This window comes from Salmo trutta, chromosome 15, assembly GCF_901001165.1.
Source record: "Salmo trutta chromosome 15, fSalTru1.1, whole genome shotgun sequence".
Lineage (NCBI taxonomy): Eukaryota > Metazoa > Chordata > Actinopteri > Salmoniformes > Salmonidae > Salmo > Salmo trutta.
The window spans coordinates 38,815,383-38,831,907 of NC_042971.1; the positions used below are offsets into that span (position 1 = coordinate 38,815,383).

Here is a 16,525-nt window from a genome sequence, read left to right on the forward strand (position 1 = left end):
TTTCTCCGCCGAGAAGGAGACAGAATTATTAATTATCAGATAAATGTTACATTCCTCTATGAATTTCTAATTCATAGAGTCAGCCAAACTGATTATCTGGACGGTGATAAACCTAGCCTCCTCTTAGCTAGTAAATTACGCAATAATGATAGTTTTGCTGACATTATTTCCATTCAGTCTGATGATGGTGTTCTCTTTCAAGATTCACCATCAATCAATTTACAATAAAAAAAAGATTTATATGAAAAATAATACAGTTCTGATGTACAAAATACCTTTTTCAAGGGCTTGAATCTACTGCAACTCTCCTCCAATGATGCACCTATAATGCTCAATGAACTGCACGATGCATTAAAAGACAAGAACCAAGGTAAATCCACTGGATGGGATGGCATCCTACAGGAATTCTATTTAACCTTTTGGTCTGAACTTTGCCCGATATTATTAGAAATGGTACAAACATCTATTAAAATGGGGGTTTTCAATAGATATTAATAGTGCAATTATCTCTGTTAAATAAAAGACCCAACTCTCTGTTCAAGTCATAGGCCTCTCTTCCTCAGATTCTAGCCAAACGTCTTGAACATTTTTTATCCAAAATAGTTAACCCTGATCAAACAGGTTTTGTCAAACATACTGTAGATTGGCGTCAGACAATCTGAGACGTCTCCTCCCTAAATTATATATTCAAAAGTATGTGGACACCCCTTCAAATTAGTGGATTCTGCTAAAATAGTTGCTGACAGGTTTATAAAATCCAAAACACAACCATGCAAACTCCATAGACAAACATTGGCAGTGGAATGGCCTTAATGAAGAGCTCAGTGACTTGGCACCGTCATAGGATGCCACCTTTCCATCAAATCAGTTCATCAAGTTTCTGCCCTGCTAGAGCTGCCCCGGAAAACTGTAAGTGCTGTGAAGTTGAAACGTCTAGGAGCAACAACGGCTAAGCTGCAAAGTGGTAGGCCACACAAGCTCACAGAACGGGACCGCCGAGTGCTGAAAGGCGTAGCACGTAAAAATCGTCTGTCTTCGGTTGCAACACTCACTACCAAGTTCCAAACTGCCTCTGGAAGCAACGTCAGCACAATAATTGTTTGTCGGGAGCTTCATGAAATGAGTTTCCATGGCTGAGCAGCCACAAGCCTAAGATCACCATGCACAATGCCATGCGTCGGCTCAAATGGTGTAAAGCTCGCCACCATTGGATTCTGGAGCAGTGGAAACTGGGAAGTCTGTCACACCCTGATCTGTTTCACCTGTCCATGTGATTGTCTCCACCCACCTCCAGGTGTCGCCCATCTTCCCCTTTGTATTTATACCTCTGTTCTCTGTTTGTCCGTTGCCAGTTCATCTTGTTTGTCAAGTCAACCAGCATTTTTGTTCTCAGCTCCTGCTTTTCCCAGTCTCTTTTTCTCACCCTCCTGGTTTTGACCCTTGCCTGTCCTGACTCTGAGCCGCCTGCCTGACCACTCTGCCTGCCCCTGACCCTGAGCCTGCTTGCCAACCTGTACCTTTGCCCCACCTCTGGATTCTTGACCTCTGCCTACCCTGAGTCCGCCTGCTGTCCGGTACCGTTGCCCCACCTCTAGTTTACTGACCCCTGCCTGCCTTGACCTGTCTATTGCCTGCCCCTGTTGGAATATTAAAACATTGTTAAGTCGACGTGTCTTCATCTGGGTCTTACCTTGATTCCTGATGAACTCGCCAAGGCTGTCCAACGTCCAGCCTCCTATTTGCCGTATCCCTGGAGCCTTTAGCTCCAAAAATACGTCAAAATCAAGGTATAGGACAAATAGTAAGGACACCTAGAGCACCAGAGAGAGAGCATATGTGACAGTACCCCCTCCCCAGCGCGTTCGGCTCCAGCTGCAGGACGCCAACCACAGGGACGATCCCGGGGAACAGGAGCGGATCGGTCGCCTCTGCTGAGGCGCAGAAACCTAATGAACCGGCTGAGGCGTGAGAGCCTGACGAGCCGGCTGAGACCTCCCCAGTTGCCTCGGTCGAGGCACGGGAATCCGTCGAACCCACCTGCTGAGGCCTCCCAGGTAGCTCCGGCCCAGACACCCGGACCCAATCATCATCAATCATGTCAATGCGGAGTTATACGGAGCCCTCTGCACAGCAATGCTGTACGGAGCTTGTTTTGGTCTCTGCATGCCTCCAGAGGTTCCACAATTACGTCACACCCTCCATACGGAGACTCTGACCACATTTTCGGATCAAGCATACACTGGCTTTTAAAGGCGCTGCATGGTCAATCCAATGTCTGAAGTGGCCGTACAGCATTTACTGCAGATGCCAGGGCTTTCATACTTCTTGCACTTAGCAGAGCAGGGCAGAGCTGTTGTGAAGGAAGTTGTCAAGGAAGTGAGTTTGTGTTTATACTGGACCTCCCGCCCCCACCTAATGTCAACCAATCATGTCAATGCGGAGTTAGAGACCCCTTTCCAGTACACAACACACTGACATCACCCACAGATGTGCACGACTCTTGGCTGCAGTAAGAAAGCTATCGCCATCTGTGCCCATTCAACATAGCCTAGATTTATGTTTTTATTACTTCTAAACAAAATCACTTTTTGGGGTTCTCATATGCTTACAATGATGTGTTGATTCTCACTTTAACAGTCGCTAAGATTATATTTGGCTGTGATCTCTGCAAAATAACTATTTTGGATGCAGACGTTGTTAGCTTGAATGCTAACACTCATTAATATAGGCTGTAGCAAAAGCTAGCCAAAGAGCCATTTTACTGGTTGAAGTGTTTAAGTATAATGCAGTTGATTTGTGATGATGACACAAACATTATATTAAACAGGATATTTATACAAGCCTTAAAATCCAATTATAATTCAAAAGTAATGTGAAATGCACTCATAAGCAACAAGTAAATTGAGGCATTTTTCCTGGCATTCTATAAGAACTCCCCATATTCTGTCACCAACTTGTGTGCATTGCCCTCGTGCATCAATGTTTGCTAAGACAGAAAGGGGTCTATATGGAGCCCTGCACATTGTTACAACATTTGAGAGGCTTATGGCGATTCACACCTTCCGACCACATTTTCGGATCAAGCATAAATGGGCTTTTACTCACCTGCTTCTCTCTGTCCGCTCTTCATGCGGGTCTATTCCGCCGTCAGTCTTTTTACACTGAACAAAAATATCAACGCAACATGTAAAGTGTTGGTCCCGTGTTTCATGAGCTGAAATAAAAAATCCCAGAAAATTTCGAGATGCACAAAAAGCTTATTTCTCTCAAATTTTGTGCACAAATTTGTTTAGATCCCTGTTTGTGAGCGTTTCTCCTTTGCCAAGATAATCCATCCACGTGACAGGTGTGGCATATCAAGAGGTTGATCATTAAACAGGTGCACAGCATGATCATTAAACAGCATGATCATTAAACAGGTGCGCCTAGTGCTGGGGACTATAAAAGGCCACATTAAAATGTGTAGTTTCGTCACACAACACAATGCCACAGATGTCTCAAGTTTTGGGGGAGGGTGCAATTGGCATGCTGACTGCAGGAATGTCTACCAGAGCTGTTGCCAGAGAATTCAATGTTCATTTCTCTACCATAAGCCGTTGTAGAGAATTTGGCAGTACGTCCAACCGGCCTCACAACCGTGTAACCACGCCAGCCCAGGACCTTCACATCTGGCTTCTACACCTGCGGGATTGTTTGAGGTGAGGGTGGAGGGTGCTCAGGAGTATTTCTTTCTGTAATAAAGCCCTCTTGTGGATAAAAACAATCTACCCCCCCACCACATGAATGCCCATCCATGTGGTAGGCCCACCATTTGTAAAACAGGCCATTGCATTGGCTTTATTAGTCCTGATTCCTGTGACTAATCAATTTGGCCATTTAAGCTCTGAATATCAGCTAGTAGCTAACCAACTTTCTTAGGAGTTATCGTTGTACCAGTACCCCCTGTATATAGCCTCGCTATTGTTATTTTACTGCTGCTCTTTAATTATTTGTAACTTTTTTATTTTTTATTTATCTATTTTACTTAACACTTATTTTTCTTAACTGCATTATTGTAAGTAAGCATTTCACTGTAATGTCTACACCGGTTATATTTGGCGCATGTGACAAATAAAATTAGATTTTATTAACAATACTTTTACACAGTATTTTGTTTTTCGCTATGATCAGCTTGTCAAAAATGTACAGATACAAACTCAAAACCACTGATCATGACAATGGGGTGAAACTCCTGGACAACAGTTGTGATTTTCCATTTTACTTTGACCTGTCCAGTTTTTAGGATTTGTTGTTTGTTAACATGACAGCTATTTTTTTTATTTGATTGAGCAACATGATGGAAAAAGTTTCAGTTTCATTGCATTGTCATTCATTTTATCTCCAGCCTGTAGGCTACAGAAAAGGCCACATACTCTTTCTACCATATCCTATATCTGCTACACTATTTATGTTAGATACATTTTTGACGGAACATTGGTGGAGCGTGTGGTGGTTAATTTCTGTATTACCAAATGAGGAGAGACAAACTTCACACACCAGTCAGAGTTATACTTAAACTACATCTTTAATAGTAAGAGCTTTGCAATAGCAATGACTTTCAACGATTCCCTATTTCTAATGAACCGTTGAGAGTGACAACACAAGTACAAAGATCTTTTATATCCAAGATACACCCCTCTCAACCTACATGACGAACAACAGATACATAGAATGGTCACAAGGTTAAGATTTGTATGAAAGATATCTATAATACATAGCAGACAGCATCTGCTATGTCAACAGTTTTCATTGTATAGACCAGTGTCTGGTCCTCCTCCTCCTACGAGCCCCAGCCGAGGGAAGAACTGCACCCCTGCCCAGTCATGTGAAGTCCATAGATTAGGGCCTAATGCATTTATTTAAATTGACTGATCTCCTTTTATGAACTGTAACTCAGAAAAATCTTTGAAATTGTTGCAAGTTGCGTTTATGTTTTTGTTCAGTATAAATATAATTTAGCCATGATGGCGAGTGCCGATGCAGACTCAAGAAATATTTGTCAAGGTTTTTTTTGCATTTCTTTTTTAATCTCATGAGTCAACAGGGGGTTGGAAAAGCTATAGTGTGTGTGTTTGTTTTGCCTAGTGGATTTGGAAAAGTGAGTGTTCAGACTATTTCTTGCCTAGTGGATTTGGAAAAGTGAGTGTTCAGACTATTTCTTGCCTAGTGGATTTGGAAAAGTGAGTGTTCAGACTATTTCTTGCCTAGTGGATTTGGAAAGGTGAGTGTTCAGACTATTTCTTGAATGGCCCTGATGAGTCGTTAGATTTGTACGTGCTACATTGGAGAAACGAGCAAAGTGAGCAATGTTGATATATTATATCATTTCATCGCCTAGTATAACCAAGAGCACAGACCAGTCTGAGTGGACTTTGTAAGTTCACTGTCAAGCAGCCTCTGAGTGTCAGAGAGTGAAAATGGAGCACCGATTTACGACAGGGACGCTTGCAGCTTTACAGCAAAGAATGGCTTTTCTCTAGCCTAAACCATGCTTCGGGCCATTTTAAACTAATCCTGAGTCGCTAATTATTGATTTGATAACAAAACGTTGTTTAGTCATGTTACCTAGCTATCTAACAACTTGGTAACTTGACAGTAGGTTTAGGCAAATTTGATTGGCACAGGAAGAAAGACAGAGCATCTGCTACTCAAGAGATGTGATTCAAAGGTAGGATTCATATAGGCCTAATATAAGCCTAAACTATATAAAAACTTGATTTATTTATTGCGCTCCTTCAATTCTGATTGGTGCCTAACGAGAGACAGAGAGGTGTGTGTGTGTTTATGAAAGTGAGGTAGACAGAGGGAGTGTGTGATGAAGGGAGGAGGGAGAGTGTCTGTGTTAACTGAAGCGTAAAGCTTTCATTCAGTGTTTTCCCCTTACTGACACAGTGACATGCAGATCATTATGCTTGTATATTCCTTCCTCCCATTCCTCCAGCCAAATCACACGTAGGACTTTGCAGAAATGAGCAAATCACCCATTCTATGCAGTATCATATTTACTGAACAGTATGAAGTTAAATTCAATGTGTTGTATTGAGGAGAAGTGTACATTTCAGTGACCAGGTGTTTAGAGAACGTTTAGAAAACGTGAACAAGCGGCCGGGGCGAACAAGATACTAGGCCAATTTTTTTTCTTCCACTGTGGTATTTGCGATACTACTCGGTATCGTTTGTAAAAATGTTGGTATCATGACAACACTACTGCCCTTTCTGCTCCTTCAGGTTCCCTCTGTCCCACATCCAGATGGAGACCACGTGGACTCCCATGTCATATGGGTGGACTAGGAATGACTGCATTGTATATTTACACGTTTCTGCTTTTATCTTGTGGGCAGTGCTGCAAACGTGGATACGCTATCGTTTTTAATATACTGTATGTACATTAGTATTTTACTGACTAGTTCTGTAGCTATATACTCTCTCTGCCTGCCTTTATTCCCCACTCTGCTCTGAGTGTTTGGTTCTCTCCTGAGCTCATTGAAGGCTCAGTTTGTTCTTGTTTGCACTGTTTACATATGTCTGCTAATGATTATTATCAATTACATATTGTATAGTATAAACAACAACAATAGACTGTGTTCAGTACATTTATTTCGGAAGTAATCAATCATAATCGTAATGATCAATTCAATTGATTGTTGATTTATCTTGTCTTGTTGGCTGCTCCTTGTTTTTTTTCACCACTCTGAACTTGTCCCACAGGGAACATTAATGACTGCTGCTACCTGTTAGTTAACAGCCATCTCACCTGCAGCGTTTCCACTGGGGAGCACTGCAGTGTTCATTTGAATAGAGGCTTGGTAAGGAAGGCAAGGGCCACTGCCTGGTTTGGGCCTAGCCAGGCGTGAAACACAGTGAAATGGTTGCTTTTTAATTGGTCCTGTCGCAGGGGAGTAGAGATGTGTTATTTGGTTTGTGGGGAGTCATTCTAACCAAGCTCTGTGTAGTCAGCCGAGAGCACATGACCACAGTGATCCATTTTCTGCACACTGACGGAGCCCAAAACAGCAGTCAGCGGACCCCACTGCCGTTCTCGTCTACCCTTCTCAGCCTCAAGAATAACCAGGGAGCTTGGATTTCCACCGATAATGTGAGGTCATCTTCACACTAGGGACAATTACTCCATTATCTGTCAATTTTACTGAAGAAACATGGAAAACCTCACAGTGAGTGTATTTGAAATAAACTTTTCATAGAAAAGAAAGATGTTAAGCAATTGATTGAAATATGTGTCTGTATTCTAACATAATAAAAACAATTATGTAATAGAATTTGTTTGTTTATAATACTCTAATAAACTTCAATTGTAAAGCTCCTTTCTTACATTATTTGTACTTTGCAACCCAAAGTGATCTACAAACGATTAAAAAGATGTGAATATTTGTCGTATGCAAAGAATGAAAGAAAAGGGCATTAGGAATTAATATGACCAGACGTACTAGAATAGAAACCATTATCACTGATGATCTTGGCGATATATTTCCATTTTATCTCGGGATGGGCCTCATAATAATATTATTATATGTTTTCTACTTGTGTTCTCATAGTATTATTCCTGTTAAATGCTCAGATAATAATAATACATTTAATTTGTAAAGTGCTTTTTTCACACCCAAGGCGCTAAATGATTAATTGCATTATAATGCTATTGTCCTACTGTATAGTACCTGCTTGGTAATCCCATTTATGAATGTCAATGTTCTTATTTAGGCTACCCAGGGCAGACAAATTATTAGTGATTTGTGTCCTATTGTATAATAAACATTTGTATTAATTAAAGCTAGAATCCTTAATTGGAATCAATAACAAAGCATTTTCCACACCCCTGTTTTGCAAAAAAGTTAAGGGATTTGGATGGAGAAATGTAACCACCCCCAAATGTATAGACGGAGCTATGCACGCAAGGACTGACCACCCATGATATCAAATGTATAGTTTTTACTATGTTTTGAAGATATACAGTGATTGTTTACATTTACGTTTGTTTACAAACATAGGAGTAAAACAAGCTCATATTTAGGGTTCTGATGGGGTTCGATAGTTGAACTAAGCTCATGAGGCATTTATAAGTAATTTTCTTCCAGAATCAATGGGTATATATCATTAATTTATATGTCAAAAACATGGATGGAGCAACTAAGGATTCTAGTTTGGATTAATGTTTAGATTTGGAGACATTAAAGCAATAAGCTGTCTCTGTGTCTCCTTGTGGTTTTAGCCGGAGCAATGGCGGGAGATAGTGAACAAGAAGATGCGCTTCCCTCTGGAGCTGATCAGTGCCATCCAGGAGGGGAACATAGTGATGGTGTGTGGCCTGCTGAATACTGGTGACGGTATCATCCGCCAGCTGGACGACTCCGAGGACCGGCTGTGGAGAGAGGCCCTGAACCTGTCCATCCGCCTGGGCAATGAGGATACCATGGACGCCCTCCTCCAGGGCATCAAGTTTGACTTTCGCCAGATCCATGAGGCTCTGCTGGTTGCCGTGGACACCAACCAGCCCCGCGTGGTGAAGAGGCTCCTCGACCGCCTGGACCAGGAGAAGGGCAACAAGATGGATGTGCGATCCTTCTCCCTGGCCATCTTCGACCACTCTATCGATGACTCGCAGTTCGCCCCAGGTGTGACCCCGCTGACCCTGGCCTGTCAGAAGGACCTGTATGAGATTGTCACCATGCTGACCCAGAAGGGCCACATCATTCCACGGCCACACAAGATCTCCTGTGCCTGTCTAGAGTGTAGGAATGGGCGGCAGTATGACCTGCTTAAGTTCTCCCTGTCTCGCATCAACACCTACCGTGGCATTGCCAGCCGGGCCTACCTGTCCATCACCTCAGAGGACGCCATGCTCAGTGCCTTCGGCCTCAGCAGGGAGCTACGCAAACTCTCCAAGAAGGAACCCGAGTTCAAGGTTAGATCCTGTTTGTGCTTATGCCCATATAGTCCCTCTGCACAAAGTATGTGGTGTATTACCCTGGAACAAATCTCACGTGGACAGACTACGTAAACATAAATGACGCACAAATGTAGTTCTGGGTTCTCTGAGATTACCCTGGAACAGGAATATAACTATCCTGGGAAATACATTTTTCCATTGTGAGTAACTATAACTTGTTACCATACCATTACCATTTTATTCGGTGCTGTAATATGAAGTGCTATTAGATTGTTTATCTGCGTGATTGTTTGTGTTCTCTCTCTCCCCCAGCCTCAGTACTTGGGTCTGGAGGAGCTGTGCCAGGAGTTTGCGGTGGAGCTGCTGGGGATGTGCCGTAACCAGAGTGAGGTCACCACCATCCTGAACAGCTGTGGAGATGAAAGCCAGGACGCCCTTGACCAGCAGGCCTTCGAGGAGGGCATCCCCAACCTGACCCGCCTGAGGCTTGCCGTCAACTGCAATCAAAAACAGGTAGAGCCACAGTAATATACGGAGCTAATAGACAAGACCATCCCTGGGTATTTTTTTTTCAGTACATAGACCTAGATTTTGAGTGGTGTTATTTGGGTTGCTGAACATGTTCAGTGAGATGAAAGGTGCATTCCTCTCCATATGTCCTGTTTGTGAGTTGTGGCTGCTCTTTCTCTCTTTCTAGTTTGTAGCCCACCCCATCTGCCAGCAGGTGCTGTCCTCTATTTGGTGTGGGAACCTGTCTGGCTGGAGAGGCAGCAAGACGACCTGGAAGCTGCTGGTGTCTGTGGGGATCTTCTTCACCATGCCCCTCCTCTGCCTCGTCTACTGGATTGCACCCAAGTCCAAGGTCAGATGGCCTCAAGTTCTGTAAAGTAGTGATGTTGTATGGGCCTTGTGTGACTCTGTGTGGGTCTGTCTTGGCCCTGCAGATGTATGGGTACATTTTCTCATGTATTTGATTTTGGCTTTGTATGTACTCTACTGTGTTTCTCTCAGGTGGGAAAGATACTGAAGATTCCGGTGATAAAGTTCCTTCTTCACTCTGCCTCCTACATGTGGTTCCTCATCACATTGTTGGGAGAGTCCATCACCATGGAGTTGTACAGAGATCAGTTTGCTTCGCGTCAGCAGAATATTCTACACAGCTCATTCCACATGGTGTGGGTGGTCGGTGGGTTAGCTATTTCTCCCATAACACAGACTCTGTTATTACTATGAATATTGAAATACCATAAATACAGTTTTTCCTTTATGGTCGAATGGGGAAATTGACAATTGGGCATACAGCAGTTATCAGTCGAGTGACAAGTCCTCCATATATTACTATCTATCATCTACAGGGTTCTTCTGGTATGAATGTAAGGAGGTGTGGATTGAAGGTCTGCGGAGCTACTTCCTGGACTGGTGGAACTGCATGGACATGATGGTGCTCAGCATGTACCTGGCCTCCTTCACTCTGCGCGTCCTCATCATGCTCAAAGGTCACTTCCTGTGCCAGGCCCCTGACGGGACTGAGGAGTGTGCCTACTTCACCCAGACTGGTGAGAGAAAGAGGCTTTATTCAACCAGAGACATGGATTTGGGTCATTATCATGGTGTTAGATTTGAAGTTGATGTTTTACCAGGATGGGGGTCCATTCCATTTCAATTCAGGAAGTAAACAGAGGAATTTCAGTTTACTTCCTGTTCCAGAATTGACTGAATTGAAATGGAATTGACCCCAATCCTGCAATACATGTTCATGTTTCCTGGGGTAAACTGGCTAATATTGTTTGCCACTGCCCTGTAGTGCGCCAGGACTGGCATCAGGAGGACCCCCAGCTCATAGCTGAGGTACTGTTTGCAGTGACCAGTATGCTGAGCTTCACCCGCTTGGCCTACATCCTGCCTGCACAGGAGTCCCTGGGTACACTCCAGATCTCCATAGGGAAGATGATCGATGACATGATGAGGTAGGATGAAATGCTCAGGCTATGCTGTCCACTGAGATGTTGTGCAATATATACTGTGAGGTACTGTCTGTTTGTGATTGTGCTGCTTTCCTCACAAAACAAACCAATATTGGTTGGTTGATAGATACGAGTCTCTTTTCTCTCCCTAGGTTCATGTTCATATTGATGATTATTGGAACTGCTTTCCTCTGTGGTATCAATAACATCTATGTTCCTTATGTCACCCAACCATATCTTGGAAGGTAAAGAATATTTTAAAGTAAACTATACTTAACTACATAGCTCCATACTTATCTTATTAAATCATTATGACAATCATAAACCTCCCAACTCTAACTCCATTCCTTAGGTTTAACGAGACTTTTCGTTTCCTGTTCTGGACCATGTTTGGGGTGGCCAACCAGGACTATGTGGACATGCCTGAGTTTGTGGTTGCAGAGTTTGTGGGCAGAATCCTTTACGGCATCTTCACCCTGGTGATTGTGATCGTGCTGCTCAACATGCTCATTGCAATGATCACCAACTCCTTCCAGAAGATTGAGGTGAAAAAGATTGCACTCAGGAAACTTGGCTCTCAGTTGGTCCACCTCAAGGGCAGGACAGATGCCTTTGAATGGAAGAAACTGCATTCCACTGCAGCAGATTAAAGTGTTTCAAAGCTCAAACTCTAGACCTTTATGATTACACAGTAAAGTTTAGAAGCGATTCTAGAATGTGCCCTGACTGCTGCTTTCTGTACCTGTCCTCTCTCAGGATGATGCTGACGTTGAGTGGAAATTTGCCCGATCCAAGCTCTATCTGAGTTACTTCCGAGAAGGTCTCACTATGCCTGTCCCCTTCAACATCATCCCCTCACCTAAGGCCTTTTTCTACCTCATACGGTAGGTCAGGGGTCTCCAACCCAGTTCCTAGAGAGCTACCCTTCTGTAAGTGTTCGCTCCAACCCCAGTTATAACTAACCTGGTTTAGCTTATCAACCAGATAATTATTAGAATCAGGTGTGCTAGATTAGAGTTGGAGTGAAAACTTACAGAACGGTAGCTCTCCAGGAACAGGGTTGGAGAGCCCTACGGTAGGTTATACTGTTATACAGCCAACTTCCTCTACCTACAATAAAACAACCTCTATCTCAAACGTCAGTTTCGTCTCATATTTCCTGTTTTTAATGTTTATCCCAGGGGTATTTTTCGTAAGATCTGCTGCTGTTGTACTTTGAACTCGACACCAGACTATCCCCCCATAACCTCCATGGTAAGAACTCCACCTCAGCTCATTTGACATGGCCTTGACATACAGAATGCAGACCAATGAGAATGTGTCTGTTCCCTTCGTTGTCCAGTTGAACGGGAAGGAGATGGATGGTGGAGGGTCGGGGGAGAACCAGATACCTTATCGCCAGCAGGTGATACGGGCTCTGGTGCAGCGCTACATTGAGTCTGAACGTCGGAAGTTTGAGGAGACCAAGAGAAAAGGTAACCCATCATGTTTCCCGACCCAGCCTTAGGGCCTTCAAGTCTTCAGTTAAGACATGTTTATGTGTTAAAGGTCAGTTAAACAGAGAGGAACTACTGACTTGGCCTCACACACGCATACTCTGTTTAGTACTGTACAGTGAGGGAAAAAAAGTATTTGATCCCCTGCTGATTTTGTACGTTTGCCCACTGACAAAGAAATGATCAGTCTATAATTTTAATGGTAGGTTTATTTGAACAGTGAGAGACAGAATAACAACAAAAAAATCCAGAAAAACGCATGTCAAAAATGTTATAAATTGGTTTGCATTTTAATGAGGGAAATAAGTATTTGACCCCCTCTCAATCAGAAAGATTTCTGGCTCCCAGGTGTCTTTTATACAGGTGACGAGCTGAGATTAGGAGCACACTCTTAAAGGGAGTGCTCCTAATCTCAGTTTGTTACCTGTATAAAAGACACCTGACCACAGAAGCAATCAATCAATCAGATTCCAAATTCTCCACCATGGCCAAGACCAAAGAGCTCTCCAAGGATGTCAGGGACAAGATTGTAGACCTACACAAGGCTGGAATGGGCGACAAGACCATCGCCAAGCAGCTTGGTGAGAAGGTGACAACAGTTGGTGCGATTATTCGCAAATGGAAGAAACACAAAAGAACTGTCAGTCTCCCTCAGCCTGGGACTCCACGCAAGATCTCACCTCGTGGAGTTGCAATGATCATGAGAATGGTGAGGAATCAGCCCAGAACTACACGGGAGGATCTTGTCAATGATCTCAAGGCAGCTGGGACCATAGTCACCAAGAAAACAATTGGTAACACACTACGCCATGAAGGACTGAAATCCTGCAGCGCCCGCAAGGTACCCCTGCTCAAGAAAGCACATATACATGCCCGTCGGAAGTTTGCCAATGAACATCTGAATGATTCAGAGGACAACTGGGTGAAATTGTTGTTGTCAGATGAGACCAAAATGGAGCGCTTTGGCATCAACTCGCCGTGTTTGGAGGAGGAGGAATGCTGCCTATGACCCCAAGAACAACATCCCCACCGTCAAACATGGAGGTGAAAACATTATGCTTTGGGGGTGTTTTTCTGCTAAGGGGACAGGACAACTTCACTGCATCAAAGGGACGATGGACGGGGCCATGTACCGTCAAATCTTGGGTGAGAACCTCCTTCCCTCAGCCAGGGCATTGAAAATGGGTCGTGGATGGATATTCCAGCATGACAATGACCCAAAACACACGGCCAAGGCAACAAAGGAGTGGCTCAAGAAGAAGCACATTAAGGTCCTGGAGTGGCCTAGCCAGTCTCCAGACCTTAATCCCATAGAAAATCTGTGGAGGGAGATGAAGGTTCAAGTTGCCAAACGTCAGCCTCGAAACCTTAATGACTTGGAGAAGATCTGCAAAGATGTCACCATGCTGTGTGTGCAAACCTGGTGGCCAACTACAAGAAACGTCTGACTTCTGTGATTGCCAACAAGGGTTTTGCCACCAAGTAGTAAGTCATGTTTTGCAGAGGGGTCAAATACTTATTTCCCTCATTAAAATACAAATCATTTTATAAATTTTGGATTATTTTGTTATTATTCTGTCTCTCACTCTCTCAATAAACCTACCATTAAAATTATAGACTGATAATTTCTTTGTCAGTGGGCAAACGTACAAAATCAGCAGGGGATCAAATACTTTTTTCCCTCACTGTATGTATGTAAATAGCATTGTGGTGCATTCAGTGTCATTGGTTTGGTCTGTTCTTACCTCCTCAGATGTGGGTAATCGGATCACAGAGCTAAACAAGGTGGTGGGCAGGCTGCATGCTGAGATGAAGGCCATCATGCAGGTTCTGGTGGACTCTGGCCAGGCTGCAGGAGACATCCCCAACACTGATGGCTCCTCCATCCTGGGGAAATACATAATGGGAGCCAAGAACAACTTCAGGGGGTTCGACAACAGGTTGGACAACAAACACACACCTCTACGGGTGACTGTGGAGATGGGACAAGAGGGAAAAGTGGCGGAAGAGAAGGCTGGAGCAGTGGTGATGCTAAATGACGAAGGGATGGAGGTGGAACACGACAGAAAGGTGGAGATAGGAAAGGATGGAAGGACAGCAATGGGACTAGACAAAAAAGTGGAGATGGAAAAGGAGGCTAAGGATGGAGGGATGGTGGTCAAACAGGAAGTAAAGGTGGATGTGGGGCTAGATGGAGCAGAGGGGACGAAGCAGGTAGGAGACATGGATGTTGTGAAGATGGAGGAGGGGAGAGCTGATGGAAGGAAGGGAGAGAGAAGGGCGGAGGAGGTAGTGAAGGAGTCGGAGCAGAACATGGAAAATGGAGAAAAGGGAGAGGTAAGAGTGGAAGAAATGGTAAAGGAGACAGAGCACAAGATGGAAAGGAGAGGAGACAGTGACGGGAAGGGGGAGAAGGGGATAAATAAGACACGCACCAATGAGACGGTGGAGAAAAGGGTGGAGGGAGAGGCCAGTCCAGGTAAGGCAGAAGTAAGGATGGAAGTGAAAGACAAAGGGAAAAAGGTAGATAGCAGTGTGAATAATACAAAGGACAAAGGAGTTGTAGGAGGTGACAAAACAGTTAATGAAATGGGAGGATGTGGGAATGAAGGTAAAATAGACCTGGGACTGGAAGATGTGAAAGAGGTAGAGAGGAAGGTCAAAGCGATGGAACTAAAGGAGAAAAGAGTGGTGGGGAAGATCAACGTGGCAGAGAGGTGGAATATGGGGGAGGGGAGGGCAGTGGAGGAGAATGTGATTGAAAAGAAGGCTGCCAAGGCTGGCATGGTGGTGGTGGAGAATACTGCCAGGGCTGGGGAGAATATCCTGGGGGAGAAGGTGGTTCCTTCCCCGACCGGCAGCAGCAGCTCACAGGACACTGGCTTCGGCTCACAGGAAGGGGAGGGGTCCATCAATGGAGGGCCAATGAGACCCGCATATCTGAGTGCATCATCTCCAGATTAGAGGTGTCAGCCAGTTAGCATTGTTTCAGTCAAATCCATAGTACAGTAATTGGTTGACCACAGGAGATGTTTTACATCAACGCAGCAATATACACTTGCAGTTGGTAGCATAGGAACATTTCGCTGTAAAAGGAGGTACAAACCATTCGAAGGCATGTATACTGAACAAAAACATAAACGCAACATGTAAAGTGTTGAATGTTAATTTCTCTACCATAAGCCACCTCCAACGTCGTTTTACAGAATTTGGCAGTGTGTCCAACCGGCGTCACAACCGCAGACCATGTTTAACCACACCAGCTCAGGACCTCCACATCTGGCTTCTTCACCTGCGGGATGGTCTGAGACCAGCCACCCGGACAACTGATGAAACTGAGGAGGATTTCTGTCTGTAATAAAGCCCTTTTGAGGGGGAAAACGCATTCTGTTTGGCTGTGCTTGGCTCCCCAGTGGGTTGGCCTGGCTCCCAAGTGGGTGGGCTCATGCCCTTCCAGGCCCACCTATGGCTGCGCCCAGCCCAGTCATGTGAAATCCATAGATTAGGGCCTAATGAATTTATTTCATTTGACTGATTTTCTTATATGAACTGTAACTCAGTAAAATCTTTGAAATAGTTGCATGTTGCGTTTAGATTTTTGTTCAGTATATATTACAAAAAGCTATCTCACTTTAAATACAACTTTTCAAATCAATATTAAAATACCGAAAATATACATTGTGTCCTTGTGTGTTCATTATATAAAGTAAATTATTTCAGGAAGACTGGTTACAGTGCATTCGGAAAGTTTTCAGACCCTTGACTTTTAACACATTGTTACGTTATCTACACACAACACACCATAATAGGGTTTTAGAAATTTTTGCAAATGTATTATAAATAAAAACAGAAATACCTTATTTACATAAGTATTCAGACCCTTTGCTATGAGACTCGAAATTGAGCTCAGGTGCATCCTGTTTCCATTGATCACCCTTGAGATGTTTCTTCAACTTGATTGGAGTCCACCTGTGGTAAATTCAATTGATTGGACATCATTTTGAAAGGCACACACCTGTCTATGTAAGATCCCACAGTTGACAGTGCATGTCAGATCAAAAACCAAGCCATGAGGTCGAAGGAATTAACCACAGAGTGCCCGAGACAGGATTGTGTCGAGGCAC

General features: G+C 43.8%; 1 protein-coding gene across 1 annotated transcript; it reads left to right on the forward strand.

The window, feature by feature from the left end:
* Positions 1 to 327: 327 nt before the first annotated feature.
* On the forward strand, positions 328 to 15,569 carry LOC115148298 (short transient receptor potential channel 2-like). Its single transcript, XM_029690232.1, has 14 exons — positions 328 to 370; positions 1,873 to 2,054; positions 8,264 to 8,956; positions 9,254 to 9,454; positions 9,639 to 9,803; positions 9,953 to 10,127; positions 10,297 to 10,497; positions 10,746 to 10,908; positions 11,058 to 11,150; positions 11,258 to 11,450; positions 11,662 to 11,789; positions 12,087 to 12,159; positions 12,248 to 12,380; positions 14,155 to 15,569. Exons 1-14 carry the CDS (start codon positions 328 to 330, stop codon positions 15,363 to 15,365), a joined length of 3,654 nt encoding a protein of 1,217 aa, XP_029546092.1. The 3' UTR covers positions 15,366 to 15,569.
* The last annotated feature ends 956 nt before the right edge of the window (positions 15,570 to 16,525 follow it).